The 25186-nt window shown below is 47.3% G+C and overlaps 1 protein-coding gene across 1 annotated transcript; it reads left to right on the top strand.

Annotated features, from left to right (window-relative positions):
* The first annotated feature begins 6156 nt into the window (after positions 1-6156).
* BPIFA1 (BPI fold containing family A member 1) lies at positions 6157-13355 on the top strand. The gene is made up of 9 exons (XM_045162581.1): positions 6157-6368; positions 7919-8093; positions 8243-8402; positions 9858-9965; positions 10283-10432; positions 11275-11359; positions 11934-11997; positions 12528-12603; positions 13168-13355. Exons 2-8 carry the CDS (start codon positions 7934-7936, stop codon positions 12566-12568), a joined length of 768 nt encoding a protein of 255 aa, XP_045018516.1. The 5' UTR covers positions 6157-6368; positions 7919-7933; the 3' UTR covers positions 12569-12603; positions 13168-13355.
* Positions 13356-25186: the final 11831 nt, after the last annotated feature.

The raw sequence follows: 25186 nt of genomic DNA, 5'->3' as shown, positions 1-25186 counted from the left end.
CTGCTCGTGATTCAGAGAGCAAACACAGGAGGGCTGGGCCTCATCCTCCGGCGACGTTACCTGGTCCCTCGGTGAAAGCGGCTTTTGTCCACCTCTCTTCTGACCCCTGCCAGGAGTGCCTTTCTCAAGAGCCCTCTTTGGGTTTCTTGAATTCTGGGTTTTGTTTTGTTTTGTTTTAAGGTTCACAGAGCTGTGGACTCATCATATTTTCTCCTGGAGGAGCTTGGTACACAATGGACCTCTAATATGATACCGGGGTCTGGGGTAGGGGGTAATTGAAGCAGAAATTCAGCCCCAAATACTCAGATGCTTGCTCCAGACCCTGCCCGCCTATGCTTGTAACGACTTCCTCTCGCTTCCATACAGAGTTCTGGCTCCCAGGGGACACAGCTAGCGTCCCACTCCCAAGTTCTGGAGAGCAGACCTTGCACAATTGAAAAATAAAATGAACTCTGCCCTTTAAAAAGGGATCTCTTGATTCACAAAACAATGCCAGCAAAGACTCCCCAACACAATCACAGTCTGATATGTAGGATGAAAAGGGCACAATCTCCAGTTTGTGAGAAACACAACGAGGAGGCACTGACGTCACCAACGCGGAAAACACTGTCTTGAAACGTTAGCTGGGTGTCCGTCCACACTTCTTGATGCCTCATGACCCTTGTCCTGCTCGGGGCAGCGAAACCAGCCACACCGGTGCTTCCAGGAAGGGCAACTGCAGCAGAAGCTGAGAGAAGGCTTTTGAGTCTGCGAAGCCTGGGTCTCTGACAAAGCATCAGTGACAAAGAACAGATGAGTGGTTGCCAGTTGCAGGGGCGGGAGGGAGTTGGGAGAAGGGAAGGAGTGACTCTGAAAGGGCGGCATGAGGGTATTTTGGGGGTGATGGACATGTTCTGTAGTAACCTGGTTATTATTGTGGCTACATAAAACTATTCATGTGTTAAAACTCATTGAATTATCAGATCAGATCAGATCAGTCGCTGAGTCGTGTCCAACTCTTTGCGACCCCATGAATCGCAGCACGCCAGGCCTCCCTGTCCATCACCCCAAAAGTCAATTTTACTGTAGGTTAATTATTTTTTAAGCCTGAGTTTTTCAATTTCAAAATGTGGGACATAGGAGAATAGCATGTATATGACTATGTTATAGCATAGTCTAATGTATAGTCTAATGCTATCCATTAAGAATAGCATGCATATGGCTAATTGAAGCAAGGTTTCTTGCTCCCAGGACTAGAAAATCTCCCTGTTTGTGGAGTATGTGAGAGTCCAAGAGAAACCGAAGAGCACATAGTTGTCGTGGGTTCTGAGAAGTGTCTCCTGCTTCTCCCCAGGCAAACCTTGGCGTGAGAGGAGGGCCAGCAGAAACCCCAGGTCAAATTGGGGGATTCCAGAATGGGCAGAGTCTGTGCCCCTATTCCCTTCCAGAGCCAGGAAAGATGGCTGGACCCCAAGGAGAGAAGGTCAACTGGAAGGTCATAGTCCAGACAGATGGGCTAAGGTCCTGCCCAAGGCCCAAGGAATTGCGACACAGAACACTTCTGGGTGTCCAGCAAGAGAGTAAAAAGTAAAGGCTAAATTTAAAGGGATGGAATTTCCCTGATGTTCCAGTGGTTAGAATCCACCTGCTAATGCAGGGAATGAAGGTTTAACCCCTAGTCAGGGATCTAAGATCCCACATACCATGGAGCAACTAAGCCTGCCTGCAGCAACGACTGAGCCCATACCTGGCAATGAAAGATCCCCCAGGCTTCAACCAAGACCCAGTGCAGACAAATAAGAGGGAAGGAACGGGGTGGGGGTGGGACGGAGGTTCAAGACGGAGGGGACGTTAAGTATATCAGTGGTTGATTCGTGTTGTTTTATGGCAGAAACTAGCACGATACTGTAAAGCGATTATCCTCCAATTAAAAATAAAAGAGAAAATATAATTTAAAAAGTTAACTCGAAGGGGCTTTTAGGATGGAAGGAAAGCACAGCATTTAGGCATCAAGGGACTAAATGGGGTGTGGCTGTCTCTACATTTCCAGTCAAAACAAGGACAGGGCAGCCTCCTTCAGATGCCCTGGCACCAATAAAGCCCCTGGAACAGAAATAAAATGCCAGGGGGAAATGGGGAAAGTTCTGTTATTCAGCAAAATGATACTTGAAATATTAAACTCTACATACATTGGGGGGGGGGGGTGGCGGGCGGGGGGAACATGTAGGGAAGTTCCCTGGTGGCCTAGTGGTTAGGATTCAATGCTGCCATTATGGAGGCCTGGGTTCAATCCCTGGTCAGGGAACCATCCCACATGCCATGTGGCAAGATGCAACCAAAATACAATAAATGAAAAAATAAAGGGATTATGTATTTAAAAAGAAAACCATGTAGGGACTTAATAATCCACCTTCCAATGCAGGAAACACGGGTTTGATCCCTGGTCTAGGAACCAAGATCCCACATGCCACAGAGCAACTAAGCTCAGGAGCTGCAACTACCGACCTGCACGCTCGGAGCCGGTGCGCCACAGCCAGAGCCCACGCACTGCAACAAAGATCCCCGTGATGCAACTAAGACTCGGCACAGCCAAACAGGTAGTACGTTTTTTTAACTTTTTAAACTTTTTTTTTTTTTTAAAGAAAACCATGTAGACACACGAGCTTATGCACTGAACATAAACCCCCTCCTTAGATATTATCCCCACAGCCCTGTGAGGTAGATAATAACTTCCCATTTTACAGATGAGGAAACTGAGGTTCAAAGGATTGGAGGGACTTGCCCAGGGTCATAGGATTTGAACCAGGGCAATATGTGCCCAAAGCCATCCCCTTTCTGCCGTAACACAAATGTAACTTCCTAGCTTGGCTGTTAGCTGTCCAGTAACAAACTTGAATCCATTCCCTGACTTATCTGCCTCTGTTTCCCCAAAAGATAGTAACAATGTGACCCAGTCCAGAAGAGCTGTACCAAAATAACAAAAAAGGGGGGCCCCTCGGAGGGTGACTGTCAACACACAGGCTGTGGGAACAGTCTGGTATGTGCTTGAACGGATAACTGAGTTCAAAGCCACAGCCTCCTAGAGGCATCAGCCAGACTCACAGGAAGCAGGAGTAGCTCCTGTGACGGTCTGAGATGAAGGGAGGGCAGCACGGCTCACTGTTTACCAGTACATCAGACAGGGGGGAGAATTCTGATTCCACGACTCACTCGCTGTGTGTTCCTCGGCAATAATCACCCTCTCTGAACCTTAGTCTCCTCTGACATTTGAGGTTCAACCATATCAACCAATCATGTCAAAGATGAAGTTCATGTATGGAAAGCATCTGGCACACAGTAGGTCCTCAATAAATGTGCATTTCCTCCTTCACTCTCTGCTTTTGCTTATAAGGTGTTTGGTTCCACAAGACAAGAGCTGCTCTCACTGGACTAAGACCTGGAACTCCCTGTGCCTCATTTTTTTTTCATCTGTAAAACAGACTCCAAAGACCCAAGGGGTGGGAACAAATTCCTCATACCTTCATTTGGGGAAGGGGAGAAAAAAGGGTAAGGGTAGAGATCGGGATGCCACACAATCCCTCAGGCCTGGGACACCGGGTAGCCTTTTTCAGGTTATACAAGTGGGAGCATGACATTCACAGATGGAGGGATGTAAAATGGTCAGAGCATGCCCAAGGCATCCTCATTTCAGCCCAGTGATCAAGAGAAAGAACTGGAGCATGGATACCTGGGCCCCACGCCCACCGTGAGACTCTGGACTTGTCTCAGACTCCAAGCCTCAGTTTCCCCCTTTGTAAAATGGATGTATTCATTCCCACCCCACACAAGGCTATGAGGATTCGTGAAGAGCTGGATGTGAAAAATAGCAATGCTGGGCCTGACATTTAGGCAGAGCTCCACAAGCCTTAGCTGTTGACACTGTTTTATTGTGATTATTATCCAGTAGCTTGAGTCCTAATGACACTGACCAGGGTTCTTGGCCTTCCTTAGTCAATAGAAATTGACTAGAGGCCAGACAATAAGTTCAGGGAAGACTTTATTGGGGCCCCTGCTAACAGCAGGGGGAAGCGAAAATAAGTAACAGGCTCCCTTGCTCCCTCCCCAAGGCGGGGCATTCTGGTTCCTTCTATGGGGTGAGGGTAGGGGGTGTGTCCAGGGGTTGGGCTGGACAGGGGCTTAAATGGTCTGCCCACCCTTTTGATGGTGTTGGGTGCAGGGGGTATGTGCAGTACCCTGCTTTTGCTCCCGACCACCGCCCCCTCGGTTTTGGTTCTCAGCCTTTCAGAAGTGGCAGATGGGTTTAGGGTCTTTTTATGTCTTGTTGTCCATAATTTGCCCCAACTGCAAATGCATGCAGTTATTTTTAGTCCCTTATAGTTTTTTTGTATTTTGTTACTTAAAGAGACATTTGTCCAGGAGTAAGCACTGCAGCAACTAACTCTGCCCTCATCTTCTCTGTGTCCTTGGGCACCTGTATCCACTGGGCCTCGTGTCAGGAGCCACGTTAGGCATTACTGACAAAATAGAGGCAGGGTCCCCAGCCCCCTCTCCTCATTCCGCAGGCACGGATCCCAGGATGAAGGAGTTAGGCCTTGTAATTCTCACTTGTCTTTTTCTCGCCTTGGCTGAGTTGACTGAAAAGGAATATTAAGGTGCTTATTGGTCTTGAGAGGAGCATGAGAAGGCACAAAGCCTTCTGCAGCTGTGCTCAGAAAATAATTCATAAAATTAATCATTGACATTTGTTCAAGGACTTTTACAAAAGAGTGTTCCAGGATGAGCACATAGGCCGTAGCTTGAGGCCATGGGAGGGATTGATATCTGAAGCCTATTTGTGAGGAGAATGTTTATGGCAAAGGAGTTTACTGAATTTAGGGCTTAGAAATAATTAAAATAGTTAGAAGTTAAAGATTTAAGGAATGTTGTAAAGTTAGCATATTTTACTATAGCTTATAGAAGTTAGGAATTTTTAGAGACACTATAGCTAGAAGCCTTGTTAAGAGATCGTGAGCTCAGGATGTTAGGGGCAAACAGGATTTAGGAAGGTAAGTAGTAAACTGAGGAATGTAGCATGAGTTACAATGTAATCACAAGTTAACTATAGGACACATTAGAAGAGGTAGATAATAGATGATAAGAATCACTGAAGCAGGAACTCTGAAGAGCAACAATAATTTATGGAGACAATAAATCTGGGAGAGGGGGAACTGAAAATGTCAAACCTCTGGCTTAATGTTTTTGTAAAAGTATAAAAGAGAATCTTAAACTTGGAATAAACAGGCAGTCCATAGAAAACCGAGAGGTTGTCTCATTGGCTGACACCGTCATCTCTTCAGGTTGAATCCCTGGTTGCTGGAATTGGACTCCGGCAGCCTCAGTTTCCACTTCTGCAAAGGAGGAGCAGCAACCCCTCCCTCCAGGGTTCTGTGAAGATGTCTAGTTCCCAGCATGTGACTGTCATGCAACTGGGATTCAGAAGTCAGGAGACCCCCGCCCTGGAACCAAGGGGCGTCCCAGATGTAGGGAAATCAGAGACAATTCGATTCTTTTTCTACATTGGATATGAGACTTTGGCCACCTGATGCGAAGAGCCAACTCACTGGATAAGACCCTGATGCTGGGAAAGACTGAAAGCAGGAGAAGGGGACAACAGAGGATGAGATGGTCAGATGGCATCACCGACTCGATGGACATGAGTTTGAGCAAACTCTGAGAGATGGTGAAGGACGGGGAAGCCTGGAGTGCTGCAGACCATGGAGTTGCAAAGAGTTGGACATGACTGAGCGACTGAACAACAACAATGAGACTGGTGGTGCTAGTGATTAAGAACCCAGCTGCCAAAGAAGGAGAGTAGAAAGGTGGGTTCAATACGTGGGTCAGGAAGATTCCCCTGGAGAAGGAAATGGCAACCCACTCCAGTATTCTTGCCTGGAGAATCCCATGGACAGAGGAGCCTGGAGGGCTATAGTCCATGGGGTCGCAAAGAGTCGAACACGACTTAGCGAGTTAAACCACGATGAGACTGAGGTCCCTTCCAGGGCTCCAACAGCTGCCTCTCCCAGTGTTCCAAACGTAATCTTCAGGCCACCTTGGAGCAAGGGTTCCCAGCCTCAGCCCCGCTCATGAAACCATGAAATCTTGAGTAACATCCGCATCTCATTTTTCTGTTTAACTTGTCAATCAAACAGCTTAACGGTCCCACCTACTAATGTGACTGGCAATTATTTACTTTGGAGAGCCATGAAAGACACCAACAGATTGCCGAATTCTGAATCATCTATAAATCCATCTCCCCATCACTCATTTCCTGATTTCCACACTATAAAAAAGGCTGCCTTCTCAGCAAAGTAAGGAGACCACGACAGCTGCCAGGACCTCTGAGAAGCCAGGTAAGACTTGTGCATTCCACCCTCCCCCCTGCCCCATCACCACTTACTGCCTCGGGGGGCAGCGGTGCTAGCCTCCACACTGTGGCATCACTGGCTGGCTGCACTTCAGATCACTCTTTGGGGGTCTTCCAAGAGAGCCAAAGCTTCCCATTAGGGGGGAAAGGTGATAACCGTCCACTCTGCCTCCCTAAGAGACCATTGACATCAATGTAGAGACTTTTGGCAGCAGGCTATTTGATGGTGATAGGGAGCACGTGGCTGTATGTACACTGCTCAAATTCCACGTGAGCTAGGAATCTCTCACGGGCGTGCTCCTCCTGCCCTAAATCCCAGTCTCTACAGAGTTTTATCTTGAGTTTACCACTGTGCATTGCTCAGGGTACACCCTCGCTCCATTGTGTATCCAGACCATCGTCCAGCAACCTCCTACAATCCACCCAATTTGGTACATTTTGGTGCATTTTTCTGGGACCAAGAGTCCTTAGCTTCCATTGGAGTCATAAAAGATCTGTTGCCAAAAAGAGATTCAGAGGCCCCAAGCCAAGTTTACCTCTCAAGGAAGCCACAACTGACTCTTTGGACCAAAAAGCCCTTTCGATTCCTGTGGCAGCAACAGTGATGGTTCTTCGGCCAAATCAGCCAGTTTGTGGGATTTTGCCCGAAGCAGCCAAGTGTCTCCAGAGTGTGGGAGCCAGCTCCAGCTCTCGACGACTTTACTGACTACCAAAAAGGCCCTGGAGAAGGATGGTGGCATCTGGGAAGAGGACTGGTGCAAAAGGGAGGCAGATGTCAGAGGTTGCCCAGAAGTTCGTCCAGGTCATCTTGAGGGAAAAGAGAAAGACATGGACGAGATAGTGTGTATATTGGTGAGGGTGGAGAGTTGGGGTGAGAGGGACACCTTCCTCCAACGGCAGTTCTGCCATTAGTTTGCTGTTTGACCTTGGGAAAATCACTACCCCTCTCTGGTCCTCTTGTCCTTGTGGAATGAGGACTTTGGATGGTTCCCAGGATTTCCCAGCACTGGTATGAATGAGATGGTCGCTATAGCCCTGCCACCTTTGATAGTCTTGTGACTTCCACAAAGCATCACAGGCTACACGCAGACCAAAGGACTTAAGGAGGATGGTGACAGAGCAGTCGAGTTCCTCAGCCACTAGCACGTTCAAGCCTTTTAATTTGCTTTGTCTCACTCAATACATTGTAAGCAAGCCCAGCTGGAAAGTAAATCTGATGGTCACTTAATTTAAACAGAGGCCCCCGGGCAGAGAGAGCTATCTTTAAATCCTATCCCCAATGTGTACTTGTGACCTTGGGGAAAGGTACCTAAACTCACTAGACCCCTGTTGCCTCACTGGTGCAATGCAGGTGCTAAGTGTCCACATCTTAAGGGTAAAGCTGAAATCAGTCACCGAATGTGGAGCACTCAGCCTGACACCTGGCTCAGAGCAAATGCCTTAGCTGTTGCTGTCCACTCCCTGGTGTGCTGGGGCGGGGGCAGGCAGTGGATGGGTTCCTCTCTAGTATCTGTGCCACCGTGGTCCTTTCCGCAGATACTGAATGAGAGGATGTTTCAAATTGGGAGCCTCGTTGTCCTCTGTGGGCTGCTGGCCCAGACCACGGCCCAGCTGGAAGCCCTGCCCGTGCCCCTGGGTCAGACTGTGCCCTTGGCTGTGACTCCAGCCCTGGCCCCGAGTCCCCCAGATCTTGCTGGAAGCTTGACAGGTGGTAAGTAAGACTCTGTGACAACTTCTTCCAGGTGTGTGTGGGTGTGTGTGTGCAATCATCTAATGGTTGGGAAGGGGGCTAAAGGGGGGCAAGGACTGAGGAGCCATAATTGTCAGATCTGACCCCCAAGCACCCACACCCATTTCCAGCTCTCAGCAATGGCCTGCTCTCTGAGGGTCTGTTGGGCATTCTCGAAAACCTTCCTCTCTTGGACACCCTGAAGACCGGAGGGAACGCTCCCAGTGGTCTGCTGGAGGGCCTGCTTGGGAAAGTGACTTCACTCACCCGTCTCCTGAACAACATCATTGAGTGAGTAGCCCTGAAACAGGGCCTTGGACCCCACCAGAGATCTCCTGCTGGAGACCAGCCAGCCCCAGGTAGTGGCCTTGGAGGAGGGAGTGGGGTCATCAGAACATGAGGCCAGGACTCAGGCTGAGACCCCCTCACAGTCTGGCAGGGAGCAGCAGCTCTCCTGAACCGGCAATCGCTCCCAGTCCTGAAGCACAGCTTGGATCTCCAGCATCGTCTATAACCCTCACCATAGTCCTCTGAGGTCAATTTAATAATGCCTAGTTTTATAGAAAAGTGGAGGCACAGAAAGGGCCTGTGCCCACACCACCAGAGTGACGCAGAGTGCGGGTTCCGACTCTAACTGACTTAAGTCCAAAGCCAAGGCTTCCTCCACTCCACTATGATAATTTTGTTCTCTTCATCGGTGGAATCCCTTCTTAAGTTGCTCTCCTCACTAGTGAATACAATGGCTTTTGATGTAAGCAAGAAAGTGTAAGCTATTCTCCTCAGGGACATCGTCATGTGATGTCCGTGGAACAATCCAATTAACAAAGAGCAAGAGTGGAAAGTGAGCTGGCAAGACTGGGTCCTGTACAGAACTGGATCAGATCCATTCCCAGGATTCCTCCCCACCTCTCCCCCCAGATGCTTGCCTCTGACTTGAAGACAGATAGCCTTGAGTCTGATTTCTGTATCCATCATGTACTTGCTGGGTGACCCGGGGCAAGGTGCTCAGTCTCTCTGGGCTTGGTTTCTCCATCTATAAAATGAAGATTATGGTACCCACAGAGAAGAACTGTCAGGAGGACTGGAGAAAATGTAAATCATCTGACACAGAGGCTAGCTCAGAGAAGAGAAAAGGCCTCAGAGAAGAGGCTTGCTTCCCCCCTCTCTCAGTTCTCCCCAGCTTCCTACTCCTCTATCTTCATGATAAACTTTATTGATTGACCTGCCATTAAAGGACTCAGCAAGATTTATGATCCCTACTCTTAAATGTGAAGGACTTACTTCAGTTTCCCCGACATCATCCACTCATCCACTTAACCACCCATACATCCACTTGACCATCTGCCCTTCATCTAGCCACTTTCTCTTCCATGCATCTACCCACATATTCATCCACCCACCTGCTCATCAGTCCACAAACTCAGCCAAAATAAAGTAGCCCCTTTCTTTGTAAGGCTCTGAGCTGGCGTACAGGATGCAAATATAACCCAGACACAGTTTCTTATCTTGGAAAACCTCATAGACCTAAGGTGAGCAGAGGGATCTGACCCAGTGCAGAGGATGAGAAAAACTGATGAGAGACTTGAAACTCATGTGACTACCATTGCAAGACAGCCCTCATGTCTCCTCCATCCCACCTTATTGGTAGCTCCATCTCTGAGATGCTCCTGGTGGGATTAGATGTGGTTTCTAAGTTTAGGACTAGAGGAGTTAATGTTTCTCACTCCAGTGTTTCTCCCTGGGCAGGTTGAAGATCACTAACCCTCAGCTGCTGGAGCTTGGCCTCGTGCAGAGCCCTGATGGCCATCGTCTCTATGTCACCATCCCTCTGGGCATGATCCTCAATGTGAAAACGTGAGTGGACTCCAAGGGGGGGATGGGAGGATGGCTCACCAAAAGAGACCCTGATGATTGTGAGTGGTAAGAAAGAAAAAAGCTGTTGGAGTCTATCCAAAAGACCTGAACCTCCAACATCAGCTCATTTGCTGCTATGCTAAGCAACCTTGAGTCACTTAGGAGACTCACTTGGCCTCTTTGAGCCTACTGGGAATTGAAACAAGTAGAGTTGTGGGCAAGATGGAATGAGGCGAAACTGGCATTTCTGTCCAGAAGAAAACCTCCTCTGCCTTGGGACATGGAAGCTCAGCTACAATGGACTGTCTCCTCTGCAGGTCCTTGGTGGGGAGTCTGTTGAAGCTGGCTGTAAAGCTAAACATCACTGTGGAACTCTTAGCTGTGACAGATGAGCAGAAGCATGTCCACCTGGTTGTTGGCGACTGCACTCACTCCCCTGGCAGCCTGCAAATCTCCCTGCTTGATGGGTGAGGCCAGAGGGGTGGCTGCTCCTGTTGACACAATATGATGGAATGATGGGTGCATGCTTGGACAGATGGAACAATGGGAGAATGGGTGAGTGGGAGGGTGGGAGGGTGAGATGATGGATGGATGGATGGGCAGATGGACGGATGAATGAGTCAATGGTCACTATCGCTTCTTAGGCCAGGCTGACCAATTTTATGCTGGATTAGGCAACAAGAAATCTGAGTTCAAGCCCCATCTAGCTGAGGGGTATGGCAAGAGATGGAGGGCTCCCTGTGTGAACTTGAACAGTTCTTATGCAACTTGAGTCTCAGCTTACTCAGATAATTGTAATATGGAGCTATATCGGCATTATTGAGAGAATCCTCAAAAATAATAAATGTGAGCATGCTTTGTCCCAGTGAATAGTAAAATAGCTATGGAGCTCACAAGGGTAATTATTTCAGTTACTCTTGAACGGGAGAGGGAGGCAGGTATGAAATACAGGAGTCACCCCATCATGACTAGCATTTATTGAGCACACATGTGTGTGTCGCATGTACTGTCTCATTGAATCCTCATGACAACTGCACACTAAGAACCGTTCATTCCTATATGGAGTCTACAGAGCCTGACTGAACACCTACTGTGTGCTGGCACTGTGTGTCTATTCTACATGTACCTAGTGTGCACACTGCTGTGCAGGGCGTCACTCCCTTTGGATGGGCGCCTTGTTATGGATGCACGTGGGTGCGGAGGCACAAGGCCAGGTCCCCTTATCAGTACTGAGACTGCAGTGGGCCCATACCCGTGCTTCTCCATACCAGCCCCAGGCCCCTGCACGCTCCATGCTTTTCTCTTTCAGATTGGGCCCCCTCCCCATTCAAAGCTTTGTTGACAACCTCACCAGCATCTTGAATGATGTCCTTCCTGGGCTGGTGCAAGGCAAGGTAAGTGGAGGTAAAGTGCTCCTCCTGGTCCTTGGATCTTAGAACTTCTCAGGCTAAAAGAAGCCCCTGGGGTGAGCTCTTCTGAGGCTCTCAGTCTATCTGTCCATTGATCCATCTGTCCATGTTTCTTCTTCCCATCCTTCAAAATGTACTGATTGGTTTCTGCTCTGGGCCAGGCACTCTATGTGTCCACACTACAGCTGAAACAGATGGGTTCCTGCCCCAAGAAGCTTCCAGTCCACCCCCACTATGGCTGCAGACAAGGCTCACCCAGCCTACGCTTGGGATCTCCTATGACCAGAAACCCACCCCTCTCAGAGCACTCCGCCCTGTTCAGAAACAGATGCCAGATCACAGAGTGAACAACCACTCGCTCTGTGATTGGACACCTCATCCCTGCCTTCATCATCTCCATCTACCCAGTGTGGACATGTGAGGGTTCATCTGTGGGATTGCTTAGACACTCTCAGACACAGACAGATGACAGAAGATCTCTCCAGGGAGCCCATGCTTGGGATGCGGTTGCTGCCCGTGTCCCCCAAGGTGCCTAATGCTCCTCTCCGCCCCTGCTCAGGTGTGCCCCCTGGTCAATGCAGTTCTCAGCCGCTTGGACGTCACTCTGGTACATTCCATTGTCAGTAAGTACCCGCCCTGGGTCGGGAAAATCCCCTGGAGAAGGAAATGGCTACCCACTCTGGTATTCTTCTCTGGGAAATCCCATGGACCGAGGAGCCTAGTGGGCTATGGTCCAGGGGGTCACAAAAGAGTTGGACATGACCAGCTTCCATGTCCTCTCTCCCCTCTGCAGAAGCAGGGCTTTTCACCAGGGAGCTCTGTCCCCGTACACATGGGACAGTTAGGGCCCTCCAGCCTCAGCTCTCCCCATTTTGGAGTTCTTTTTTACCTTGAATTATCAGGATCATCTTGAGACATAGACACTGCCTGTCTCCCCACATCAGCCATAACTTAAGAATAGCTGGGCTGGTTGATGAAGGAGGCACAGTCCCCTTCAAGCCCTGCCTGAGCATGGTTGAATCTCAGAGTTCCGATTTCCCAGGCCCCTGGGGACCATGAAGATCCCTGAGCTCCTTCCCTCTGGTCTGTGGTTATTGTTTTTTGTTTTTTTGTGTTTTTTTTTTTGTTTTTGTTTTTGTTTTTCATTTTCCAGATGCACTGATCCACGGGCTACAATTTGTCATCAAGGTCTAAGACTTCCAGGAACAGACCTGGCCTCTGCTGAGCTGGTGAGTGTTGCTCCACACTCCATGGGATTTGGGGGGTGCTCGGCTGTTCTCTTCCTGGTGAGGGCAGCAGGGGGCTTGGGACAGTGACATCCAAAGGGCAAGACAAACAGCCTTATAGACAAACACCAAGATGCAGAGAGAAGTCCGCAGAAAGGTTGACAGTGGTGGAGAGACACAAATGGCACCACAATACAGATACAGAGGGAAGCACACACAGTCAAGGACACACACACACACACAAAGTGCCAGACACACCATGATTACTCAGACAGACATACAGATGCACACAATCTCACATCAGCACACGTACACCTTTATACTCTCATATGCAAACACGCCACACACAAATACACATGGACACACAGACACACACTCCCTCAAGCACATGCACAAGGAGCCCCCTGACTCTGGGTCTGGGCTCCCCCGGTGGCTGGAGACAAGACCCCCAGCTCCAGGGTCTCAGTCTCCTCCCTACCCTCTGGAGGGCAGGTTTGATCATGGGCCAATACCATCTAGACTCAAGGACCTTGAGTCTCCATTTTGTCTGGGGTCTTCTCCCAACAGAACCGTTTCCTGAGGCTGGATTCACTGCCTGCCCGAGGGCTCACAGAAGGCTTACCCATGTTCTGGACAATGACACAGCCATGTTGGGAGACCAGAGCAGCCTTCTCACCAAGGAAACTTCTCCCTTTGCTTTCCCACCAAGCATGTGTCATTCCTCATTCATCACCAAATAAAACTGCCCTTTCTCTGCATAAGATATTGTCATTCTTCACCATCACTGGAGGGCTCACAGGTGGGAAAGAGTCCTGGCCTGAGGGACTGGAGCTGTAGAACAGAGTTTGAACCTTACATTGAAGATCTTAATGGTCTTAGGATATAAGGATGTTCAGATGAGCATGGATTTCAGAACGACTGCTCTGGGGTTCTTAGGATGTGTCACAAGGGGTTGGATAAATGTAACTCTCCAGGCAAAGCTGATGATACACAAGACGTTTCACAAGAAATGAAAATGACAGGTGAGAGAGATGTTCAGGAAGTAGACCTAGAAGGGTAGAGGTGGGCGAGCAGGTGAGATTCCCATCTGTGTCTCAGATGAGGGATCCCAAAGGTAACCAGAAACATGGGGGGATGAGTTGATTCCAGCAGGAAGATCATGCCTTTAGCTGTGGCCATGCTGCATGAAAGTGCCTGGGAGACCCCAAGGAAGCCATCCAGGAATCTGATGGATACAAGTCGTCTACCACTGCTCTTTTGCCTATTTGCCTCCAGTCCATACTAGCCTCTTCTCTGCTTTTTCAACAAAAGGATGATAAAGATGACAGGAAGGAAGTGTAGGAGGAAGGACAAACTAGACCAAAATGTTCATTGCTGAAAGGCTTGGGAAAGTCAAGCACAGAGAAGGGTCAGAGGAGTTGCATATGAAAAGATTATTGATGACCTGAGTGATAATCATATTTTTAGAAGAAGAAAACTGATTTTAAGGAACTGAGAAGAGAATGGGATATAAGGAAGTTGAGACTGTGAATCCAGGTAAGATTTATGAAATACTGAAAGCAAGAAGGAAGAAGAAGGGCTACCTAGGCTGAAGAACATTGTCCTCTCAAATAAAAAATAAACATGCTCTCATTTATTGAGATCCTTAGAGGACCAGCCCCACCTTTTCACTCCATAGAGGAAGCCTTGGGTTGTTGTATATGAATGACTTGAACAAGGTCACAGAATGACAAAAAGGCAAAGTAAGGACTGAAACATCACAGATATTGGGAGACCCCACTAACTTTGTGAGAATTAGAAGATTCAGGCTGGTGTTTCTCAACCCCTGCCAAGCATCTGCCATCATGTCTGGACCCACCACAATCTCCACTTTCTATTGCCACCAACCAATATGGCATCAAGGGAGGACAGTCCAATGGTTCAGAACTGCAAGAAGGTTTATTATAGGAAACCAATATATGTCTTCTGATGAGGATTTAAGAGGGGAAGTAGTTTTCACACTCACAGAAGTAGAATATCTTTGAGCTCAGGATGAATAAGTTAAATTCTGTAAGCAGCTGAATTGATTGTTATGACTATGAATGACCTGAAATACAGAAAGGACCTTCCAGACTGGAAACCATCAATCAGGACCTGACTTGGAGAGAACCCAGGCATATCTTTCCTGGTCAGGACTGAGAGTCTCCCAGGGCTGAAGCCCCAAGAATCAAGGTGGATAAAGATGAGCACACACACACACCTGTGGGGGACCATCAGCAATGACCCTGCTGCCCTCTGACCTGGCACCAAACTGTATTCCTGCCTGGACACACATCCACTGCCCATCTCTGGTTACTGTTTTCTTCCCACTGCTCCCTGGACTTCTTCCTATAGCTCACTAGTGGGTCTTTTCTCTCCCCTAACAATTTCAATTTCTAATTAACCAGTCTAACATTCCCCTGGATACAAGACAGTCTGCCAAGTGACCTGGTTAGTCAGAGCACATTTACGACTTTTAATAGTGACATTTTCACATTTTTAAAAACTCTCCACAAGGATGTCAGTGGCAATGGCAATGGCAGGTTAAAGACTTCCAAAATTGTCTCCTATTTAAAGCAATCAGAAAACTGGAAAAAACTGTCAGAACCAGTTTTTTCAGACCTCTTAAAATTTATAAAAGACTTGCAGCATCTGGGTGGGGAGGAGGTGTTTATTCAATAAAAACTGCTGAAAATTTGTGACATTTTATCAAGCTTTGTGACATTTTATCTTACCCATCTCCCACTTTCCAGGACATTTTATCTTACCCATCTCCGCCTTTCCAGTTCCACAGTAGACTTTAAAACTAAAATCCCATAATCTTGGTGAAAACCAGCAGCCTGGCAACCACTGGAGGCCAGCAGAAGGGGATTGATCGAACAACTTCAAAGCCTCATTCCCAGAGAACTGTCATATTTCGACCGGTCCATTAGTTCCCTGGATGAGCCCATTCCCAAGGCTGTCTTGACATGACCTGACTCAGAATTCAGCCAGTCAATATGAACTGTCTTTTCCCTAAGGACATTTGTCAAAATGGTACACAGGCCTTAAGACTGGATCCCCAGGAATCTTGTGGACTCTCAAGCTAGTCCACATTCAAGTTTTTAGGAACTTGTCATAATTACCTTTTAAATGTTCCTACAAGTTACCGGCTCTAGCAGCCTCTGCTTCAGGTGAGCTGTTCTTGACTATAACTCTATGTATTCATTGTCTCTCCAGATTTCGATATGGCAGTTCGTCCTATGACCTCCACCTGCCAATACAGAAGACATGCGTTCGATCCCTGGTCTGGGAAGAGTCTACACGCCACAGAACAACTAGTCCTGTGCACCACAACTATTGAGCCAGTGCTCCAGAGCCCAGGAGCCCAACGACTGAGCCTGTGCACCACATGCCCTAGAGCCATGCTCTGCAACCAAGAGAAGCCACCAGAGTGAGAAGCCCACCCACCCCAACTAGAGAGTAGACCCCATCTGCCGCAACTAGAGAAGGCCCTCGCAGCCCCAAAGACCCAACACAGCCAAAAATAAATGCATGAGTATTTTTTTAAGAGATGCAAGGGTGCAGGGAGGGTTCCTACTCCTCTTAGGGACACAGTGGAGAACCTGGGCAGTTGATAAGGCAGTGGAGTAAGAGCCAGAGATGGAATGCTGGTTCAGACCCCAACCCTACTTGCATGTGACCCTGAATGCAAAGTAGCCAAGACCGGTCACAATCCCAATGCCCTCTTGAGCTTTAGCTGCAATGCAGCAGAGCAGAACTCACTGCATGGCATCCTCCTCTTTGGGAATCAGTCTTCTAAGCTATGAAATGGGAGACTTCTAGCATTTGAGTCCTTGTTTCAGAAGAAAACTAACTCCCCAGGAAGGGCGCTGTTTTATTTATGCTGCAGCTGAATACCTGGCTCCCTTAGTTTCCCTTTGTATTAGTTATCTATTGTTGTGTAACAAATTACCCCAAAACTTTTTGGCTTAACACCATAAACATTTATTCTATCACAGTTTCTGTGGGTCAGGAATGTAGAAACAGCTAGGTGATTCTGGCTCAGAGTCTCTCATGAAGTTGCAGTTAAAATGTTTTCCAGGACTGTGTCTTCCAAAGACTTAACCAGGGCTGGAGAATCTACCCTCAGTACTTTGCCTCTCAGATCTCTCCATCGGTCTGCTTGAGTGTCCTCTCAACATGGCAGTTGGCCTCTCCCAGAGCAAACGATCTGAGAAAAAGAAAGGGAAACTGCAGAAGCTTTTATGACCTCATTCTAAAAGTCACACATCGTCACCTTCTACTATCTTCTCTTCATTAGAAGTGTGTCACTAAATCCATTCCACCCCCAAAGGGAGAATTAGTCCCCTCTTTGAAGGGCACATCAAAGAATTTGTGGGCATGTTTTAAAAACCACTGTCCCCCTCTCCATTCCAGATGCTTCCCTGGGCATTGCACTCAATGGCCAAAGGCTCAGAAGCATGTTTTCCTAAGCAAACGAGACTTTGCTCCCTAGTTAAAATCTTGAGCCTCCCAATAAGGTGGAAGTGGCTGCAATCCAGTTTGGATTTTGTGTTATTTTTATTTTGACTGTTTGTCTAAAAGCAGTTTTTCCTTCCCACTACATTCAAATCATTTAAAAGTAGAAATACTCTGACTGAAGTGGAGATAAAGGGCACAGTTTCAACATTTCTGCCCTCTCTGTGTCTCCTCCAGAGCTGATGGTTTGTGAGATGACTTCAGACAGAGCATGAAATCCCAACGGGGAAACATTTTTGTTCTCTGTTGCTTCTTTTTCCCTTCTTGTGGCTGCAGCATGAAGAAAGTCTCACTTGGGAGTTAGTCTGTCTTTACTACTTTGGGTGAATTGGCTACAATCGAGAGACAGAGAAAGTGAGATCCTCCAACTCTCACCACACTTTTCCATAAAATTTCACATTTTTCTGTTTCACTTATATCTACTTTGTGGTTACATTCTATTTCTGAAAGTTGATGGTGCTGGGACTTTTAACTGAAAATTGTGACGTTTCCTATTACAATAGATTTTCTTTAAAAATAGACAATTGAAAGGAGTAATAAGGTAATGGTGGCTGGTTTGGGGCAGAAATCGTGGAGGTGACATGTGAATGATTGGAATCTTGGGATCAGATCCTCAGATCCTCTAATGGGGGACCAGTTTCTTGATGCCTGGAAAGCCTGGCTTCTGGATAGCCAGAAGCCAAGTAGACCTCCAGGGCCCTAGCCAGCACTCTCGCATAGCCCTGTGACCACTAGAGAGAGCTGTTGCATGGCAACCCAGCAGTCATCTTGAAAATGAACATTTATTTGGCAGTAATGGTGAGCCTGGCACCTTACTAAACACTTTAAAGGCAGAATCTTATTTAATCCTCACCCAGAGATGAGGACTCTATGACCTAAAGTCATCCAGACTGTGAGCAGCAGATTCAGGTTTCAGATTCCGGAAGTCGAACTCTAGAGCTCAAGCTCTTTGCCAGGGGTTATAGACTCACTATAATCCAGCCAAATCAGCACATTTTCATTTTTACTGATTATTCTCCTATTGGGTACTGATTGCAAATGCGTTCACCTATTCCCCCACCTCCAGCATACCAAATTGTCTTATGCTATTAGATGCTTAGCCCTAAAAGTAGGGTGCCTGATCCACCAATAAAAATACAGGACACCTAGTTGAGTTTGAATTTCAGACAAACAATGAATATTTTGTGTGTATGTCCCCAATATTGCATTAAACATATTTAAACTATGAATTATCCATTTGTGAGCTGAAGTCCAAATTTAACTGGGCTTTCTGTATTTTTTTTTCTGGAAAATTTACCCTAGTGGCATTTGCATTTGTATCTCCCCACCTATACTCCATTCCCCTAGAGAGGGGAATATTTATTGAGCATCTACTCTGTGCAAGTTTTGAGCTGAGCCCAGGGCAGTCGAGGGCTCTGCAGCAGCTTCAGGCTGTAGTTCAAGCAGCACTTGTTTGAGCCATGTGATGAGACAGAACCCATGGTACTACAAGTATCTATGATAGATAAAGATGCCATGTGGAGTGTTTGACAAGCCCCATGCCATCTTCAGCAGAGAACTGTACACCATTAGAAAAAACAGCTCCTCACTGGGTCATCAAGTGACCGTGAGGCCAGAGCTTCCCATCATGCATTAGGCATAGTTATCCAGCAAGTCATAAGGTCAGGCAGGACCTATAGCCATCCAACATCAGGTAGAAGTAGTACATCTAGCTTGAGTTTAAGGTCCAGGGGGCATAAATAAGCTGCAAGAATAAGCTGAGCATGAGGCCGGACGTCTATCTACCGTGTCACATATGTCACCTACTAGTGTTTTTGCCCTTCCACTTCTCTCTTGGTTCACACCTATGGCTGCGTGACCAGTTGATGGAGGAGAAAAAAACCTGAGCGTGATCCTTTAAGAGGTTGGTCTAAACTGAAAACAGATGCTGTTTCACTATAGCTCTGCTCACTCAGGAGTGATCCTGAAAGATGAGAATGAGAAGGAATCCTGAAGTGGGCAAACTTCAGGCTGCACACGTGGTCATCCAATTGAGAAAAGAGAGAAATGGCCAGATGGTCACTGTTTTGTGGGCTGAGGAAAATGCCTTAATAATTTAATCATGGACCTGGAAGAAATAAGATTTAGAGATTGGGAATGCCAAAGCAGCTTTAGTAACTGCCACCGAAGGTAGGTATGACCTGCCACCAACAAGGACCAGCACTGAGTGCCTGATGTGGTACCATCCATTCAGGTGACCAACCAGCCTCTTGGCCCAGCAGAAGGGCTGAGGATTAGGACAACTGGGAACAGACAGCATTTTAAGTATTGGCTGAGGCCTTATGATCTGCTGCAATACCATGGACTCCAGTTATTTATAGTTTGGAAACTTCCCATGAATTATGACTGCATCCGTTTTGTAGGGCAGCCATAAGAAAATACTACAGAAATGTATTTTCTCACAGTTTGGAGGCTGGACACCTAAGATCAGGGTCCCGGCAGGGCTGGTTTCCTCTGAGGCTCTCTCCTTGGCTCACAGGTGTCCTGTCTCTTGTTGCTTCTTCACATGGTGGCCCCTCCATGCAACCTCGCCTCTGATGTCATCTCCTCTTCTTATTAGGATACCAGCCAGCTGGAGTAGGGCCCATCCTAATGACTCCATTTTAACTCGATCACCTCAGTGAAGGCCTTGTCTCCAAATATAGTCACAATCTGAGGCATTGGGTGGTTAGGGCTACAACATATGAATTTAGGGGAACACAGTTCAGTCCATATCACCTAGAATTCTGGAGTGGCTGAGCCTGCAGAGAGTAAACTTAATATGAATAGCAAGTCGGCCCAAGCAGTGAAAGGAGTGGCCTACAGATGCTGGCACTATCCCCCCACCCCTCCTCAACTGGGCAGAGCCTCACAGCTCCCTCTTCTCTAGAGAACAGCTTTCAGCCAACAGGATGGGTCCCACCCCCTTGGGGGACAACCCATCACAGATGATGGACTAATACGAGGTTGGGAAAGGCCAGTCCCTGGGCCTGAGAGTGGAACAACTCTGTGCTGTGCTTTTCCACTCCCTCTCATAGCAGATGATCAGAGCTGTGGGAGGACCGGCTCAAGGTACCATCTGGCACTGAAAAGGGTGTGAATTCATGTGCGTGAGATGCTCACTATTGGAGACAAGGGGGAAAGTTTATGGTACGATACAGCCTGTGAAATGAAAGACTCAAACTATATGTGCTGATGTGGGGAAAACCTCCAAGACACATTAATGATGGGTGAGGGAACAAGGTGCAAAACACAGAGTGGGTTGATCCTTCTATGATTGTTGCAAAAGGATAAGTCCTTTCTGGAAGGACAGACCAGGAAGTATCTACAAGAAATAAAACTCCAAGGGAGTAGAGTGGTTGGAATGAGGAAATTGTGCACCTGGGCTTCACTCAACATCCTTTTGTATTGGTGAAATTTTTATCCTATATATGTATGACTTTCCCCCAACATTTTACTGTAAACATATTTATACATACAGGAAATTGAAAATAATTACAGTAAACCCCCATATACCTACACCTAGATTCTATAATGAACAATCTGCCATGCTTGCCCGATCACATAAAGGTCTATCCATCCTTCCATCTTATTTTTTATGCATTTCAAAGTAAATTGCAGATAGCAGTCCACTATGTCTTTAAACACTCCAGGAGACATTTCATTGATGAGAGTTTGGTAGTTGTGCATGTTTTTTAACTTTAAGGTAAAATGTATATCAAATGAAATGCACAAATCTTTGTGTATGTATGTATGTATGTATCATTTTAAAATTACTTTGTTATACTTTTACGCACCCCACTCCAGTACTCTTGCCTGGAAAATCCCATGGACCGAGGACCCTGGAAGGCTGCAGTCCATGAGGTCGCTAAGAGTCAGACACGACTGAGCGACTTCACTTTGACTTTTCACTTTGATGCATTGGAGAAGGAAATGGCAACCCACTCCAGTATTCTTGCCTGGAGAATCCCAGGGATGGGGGAGCCTGGTGGGCTGCTGTCTATGGGGTCGCACAGAGTCGGACACGACTGAAGTGACTTAGCAGTAGCATACACCTCTTTTTTCCTTTTTTATAAAGCCATTTTTTATTTTATTTTATTTAGTGAGTTGGGTGTTTTTTTTTTTTTTTTTTTGGCCACACTGTGCAGCATGCAGGATCTTGGTTCCCCAACCAGGGATTGAACCCACACACCCTGCATCGGAAACATGGAGCCAACCATTGGACCATCAGGGAAGTCCCCTCTGTGTGTCATTTTTATACTTGATTTTCTTAAAGACATTTTTTTGAAAACAGTGCAGGCGCTGGCCACCACTGCTGCACATTCAGCCAGCACGTATTGAGCCCCTACTCTGCGCCACATAGCGTGGCAATGTGCTGGGGGCGAGTCAGTGCACAGGACCACGTTGCAGTTCTCATGAGCTCCTCGTCCAGTGATGGGGGAGGAGAACAAACAATAAGCACATAAAAGAATAAGTAAATAAGCTCATTGTATATTGAGGGAAAGAAGCCAGGTGCAGCCAGGTACGTACAGCGTGTTCTGTTTGTATGAAAACCAAGTACAGACAAAACCAATTTACGGTAGGAAAAAATGAGAACCCACTCCCCCTACGGGGACAGAGGGTGTGAAGCTGACTGGAAAGGGGCATAAGGGAACTTTCTAAGGGAATGGCGAAATTCTGTATTTTGATACAGGTTTGGGTTACACAGGTGTGCATATTTGTCAAATCTCAGCAAATGAACACTTAAGATCTGCGCTTCTCATTGTGTACTGAAAGTTTTTCCACTGCAGCCCACTGACTGGACAGCCCCCAGGATCACTTCGATGGTTCCAGAGAGTTCTCTAGCTAAAGACCAGTGTGCATCTATCAGGCAATGTCGACAGCCTTATCAAAAGTGATATTTCCAAAGTGCTTAATGTTTTTCTGCTCCTTTCTGTCCCTGCATGGTTCCTTGAGGGCTGTGATGTTTGAGCCTGTGTGTTCTGAACAGTCAGTTCCACTGTAAGCCTCAGACCCTTTTGGTCCCCAGTTGCCTTGGCAATGTCATCACCAAACTTTTTTGGAGAGACTCAGGGAGCCAATCTGGGAGGCCAGGGCTGACGTGGCCCCCACTTTCTCACGGGCACACGACTTTGATCTCCTTGGGGTGAGCTTGAACATCATGGAGGAGGCAGCCTATGTTGGATTCCAGGTGTCAGACAACCGGAAACAGGTACACCTTGGCCTCCTTCAAGCCGAGAGCCCAGCTGCAAGCAAGGTTGAATTCCAGGTCACCACACACGTGCTGAGGACTTGGTGGGAAGGGTACTCACATCTGCAATTTAGTCTGAAATGCATCAAACAAATATGGATGGACAGAATTTAGGCGGTAACGTGTAGTGTTATATGTAAAACTAACTGCTCTGTGTTTGAAACTTTCTTAAGAAAATACTAGGTCTCTGGCTATACTGCAGAGAGGAGATATGAGGGGGCCAGACCAGACTTACTGCAGTTGCCCCAGGGAAGAAATGATGAGGCCTGAGATGAGGCCTGGCAGTGGCATGGAGAGGAGGGAGGCCAGAGACACCATTTGGGGGAGATGCCAGAGGCAGCCGGGGAGGTGAGAAATGACTGAAAACAGGCCAGAAGTCAGGACCCCATGAAAGCCCAGAATGACCTCTCCCAGGAGCTGCAGATGCTGAAAGTGCAGAGATGATGGGCAGGAGGGTATCCTGAACGACCCTTCCCAACACAAAGGGGAATGTTGAAAAGAGGCCCTGGATGCCCCCAACTCCCAGGTGGGTCTCCTGGGTCACCCACTAACTCCCTCTTTCTCCTCTTCTGGAGGACTGGGTGACTGAGTGAACATGAGAACCTCTGTGGGGTGACTTCGAGGGAGGTGCCAGATGGGTCCCTGGGCTCTCCTTCCAGCCTCCAGGAAGTCGAGATAAGCCCAAAGCAAGACATTCACAGGCCAGGGAGGTCCCAAGTTCAGAAAAGACGCAAAGGGATTTGAGAACTCACTCGGTCTGGGTTTTGGAGCCTCCGCCGGTGCCAGGGGACACAGCCACCCACACAGTAAGAGATTTGTCCTCCAGGTCAGTCACACTCATAAAGAGCTCCTCACCTTTCTTGGTGCATGACAGAGAGCTTGGTGCAGGTTTTCCAGAAGCCGGGCTGCCTCCCACACCATCGCTGGGAGTGAGAAAGGGATTCCCCTTCTGCTCTGTCTCAGTCCTCCGCAGAATTTGGGTACGTCCTGAACGCCTCTCCAACCACTGCCTGTTCTCCCCACCAGGTGCCTTGAGTGGGTGACATTCCCAGCTAGAGCTCTGCAACTCATGCTGTGGTTCACCGTGGCTTTAGAAAAAGTATGTCACCTCTCTGAAGGAGGATCATCCACAAAATGAGGATAAAACAGTGCCCAACTCCAGACATTGGAGTGGGCTTAAATGGGTTAACTCACACAAGGGTGCATAAGTGCTCATAAAGCTTAAGTATAGACTTTACCTTATCTTAATTATAGCCATTATCTCATCACTATAATCCTGCTGTCACCTTTTTTTCTGAGAAGCGATATCGTTCTTTCACTTTTGGCAGTGTTATACAATTTTCTGTTAGAAGTGGAAAATCAAATGTATTTAAGTTTGAAACTGATTCCATTTACCAAAATGCGTGCTGAGTAAATAGTAATCTCAGGGGCGGGCAGATATTGCAAAACGTAAATGCAGTTGTGGCAGGCAAGGGGAGGTGGTACACAAAGAGCAGCAGATGATGGCTGAGAGGTTGAGAGCACAAGTTTCAGAGTCAGATGAACTGGAGTTCAAATCCTGCCATCTTGTCCCCGAAGCTGTGTGAGCTTGAGCCAGTCTTCCCACCTTTGTGTACCTCCATTTCCTTATGTACAATGGGGAGAGTAAAGACCCCACCTGCCAATGCAGGAGACTAGGGTTTGATCCGTGGGTTGGCAAGATCCCCTGGAGAAGGAAATGGCAACCCACTCCAGTATTCTTGCCTGGGAAACCCCATGAACAGAGGAGTCTGATGGGCTACGGTCCATGGGGTCACAAAGAGTCAGACACCATTTAGCTACTAAACAACAACAACAATGAGGGGAATAGCGATGAACTTGCAGGTGGAGGCTGTATCTGGCAGGCAGTGACCCCTCAGAGGTGGTAGGGCTGTTCCTAGACTATAAAAGTCGAACAAGGAGAGATTTATACAAGGAGTGTGTGTGTGGTGTGCGGATGGAGGGCATCCAGTTCCCAGGCGGGCTGAAACCATTAAAGCCTCGTGATGCTCTGGTGGTACACTTCCAGCATCCCAAGTTTGCCTTTGTCTTTGGTCTCTGTTCTCCAGAGGCCCACAGAGTCCTGCTCAGTTTCAATTCAGGGAACTGGGTGACGACATCTCTGGCCACTTCTGCCAAAATGGGCATAGCCCTGCCTCAATTTGGAGAATAGGCATTGAATTGGACATATTTTTGAGTTCCAGGCCATGGATCTGAGTCTCATATGATTAAAATTTCAACCCGTTGGTCCTCGGTTTTGGTGTAACAAACTCAATTAGAAGTGTTGGAGGAGAGGTGATAACTAGAACTTTTATCTAAGTAGATTTTAACTTCCAATGTGGTACTAATACATACATAATTTCAGCCATTGGCCACTACATGTCTCCTTTTTCTACTAATATCTGATCTAAAGCAATTTCATTTTCTAAAAATTTAATAGTTATAAGAGATACCTTGAAACCATAATTACAGCTACCAACTGCCAGCAGACATTGTTTTGAGAGTGGCTGGTGGCATCCCAAGTCTGACACAGCTCAGATAACTCAAGTTCTTCCCAATTCAAGGACTTGTCTAGTCGGGTCTAGTATTACCTTGGATGTCTGAACCACAGCTACTCCATCTTTACTTTCAACTGCAACTCTCTCCTTAATGGCCAAAGCAGATGTCACCCACAATTAATGATCTTGGTGCTTTTTCTATGTATGAGAAGATACAAGAGTTTGGGCTCTTAAAAATCTTTTTCTAAAAGTGCCTAACTAT

Source organism: Bubalus bubalis, chromosome 14 (genome assembly GCF_019923935.1).
Source record: "Bubalus bubalis isolate 160015118507 breed Murrah chromosome 14, NDDB_SH_1, whole genome shotgun sequence".
Lineage (NCBI taxonomy): Eukaryota > Metazoa > Chordata > Mammalia > Artiodactyla > Bovidae > Bubalus > Bubalus bubalis.
The sequence above is the reverse complement of the archived record's forward strand: the minus strand, read 5'-3'. Positions and strand labels throughout refer to the sequence as shown.

Bases quoted from the DNA above. Each gene is read 5' to 3' on its own strand.
- BPIFA1 (XM_045162581.1), top strand. From the start codon at position 7,934: ATGTTTCAAATTGGGAGCCTCGTTGTCCTCTGTGGGCTGCTGGCCCAG. The intron at 8,403-9,857 runs GTGAGTAGCCCT...CTCCCTGGGCAG, and splicing joins CTCCTGAACAACATCATTGA to GTTGAAGATCACTAACCCTC. The intron at 11,360-11,933 runs GTAAGTGGAGGT...GCCCCTGCTCAG, and splicing joins CTGGGCTGGTGCAAGGCAAG to GTGTGCCCCCTGGTCAATGC.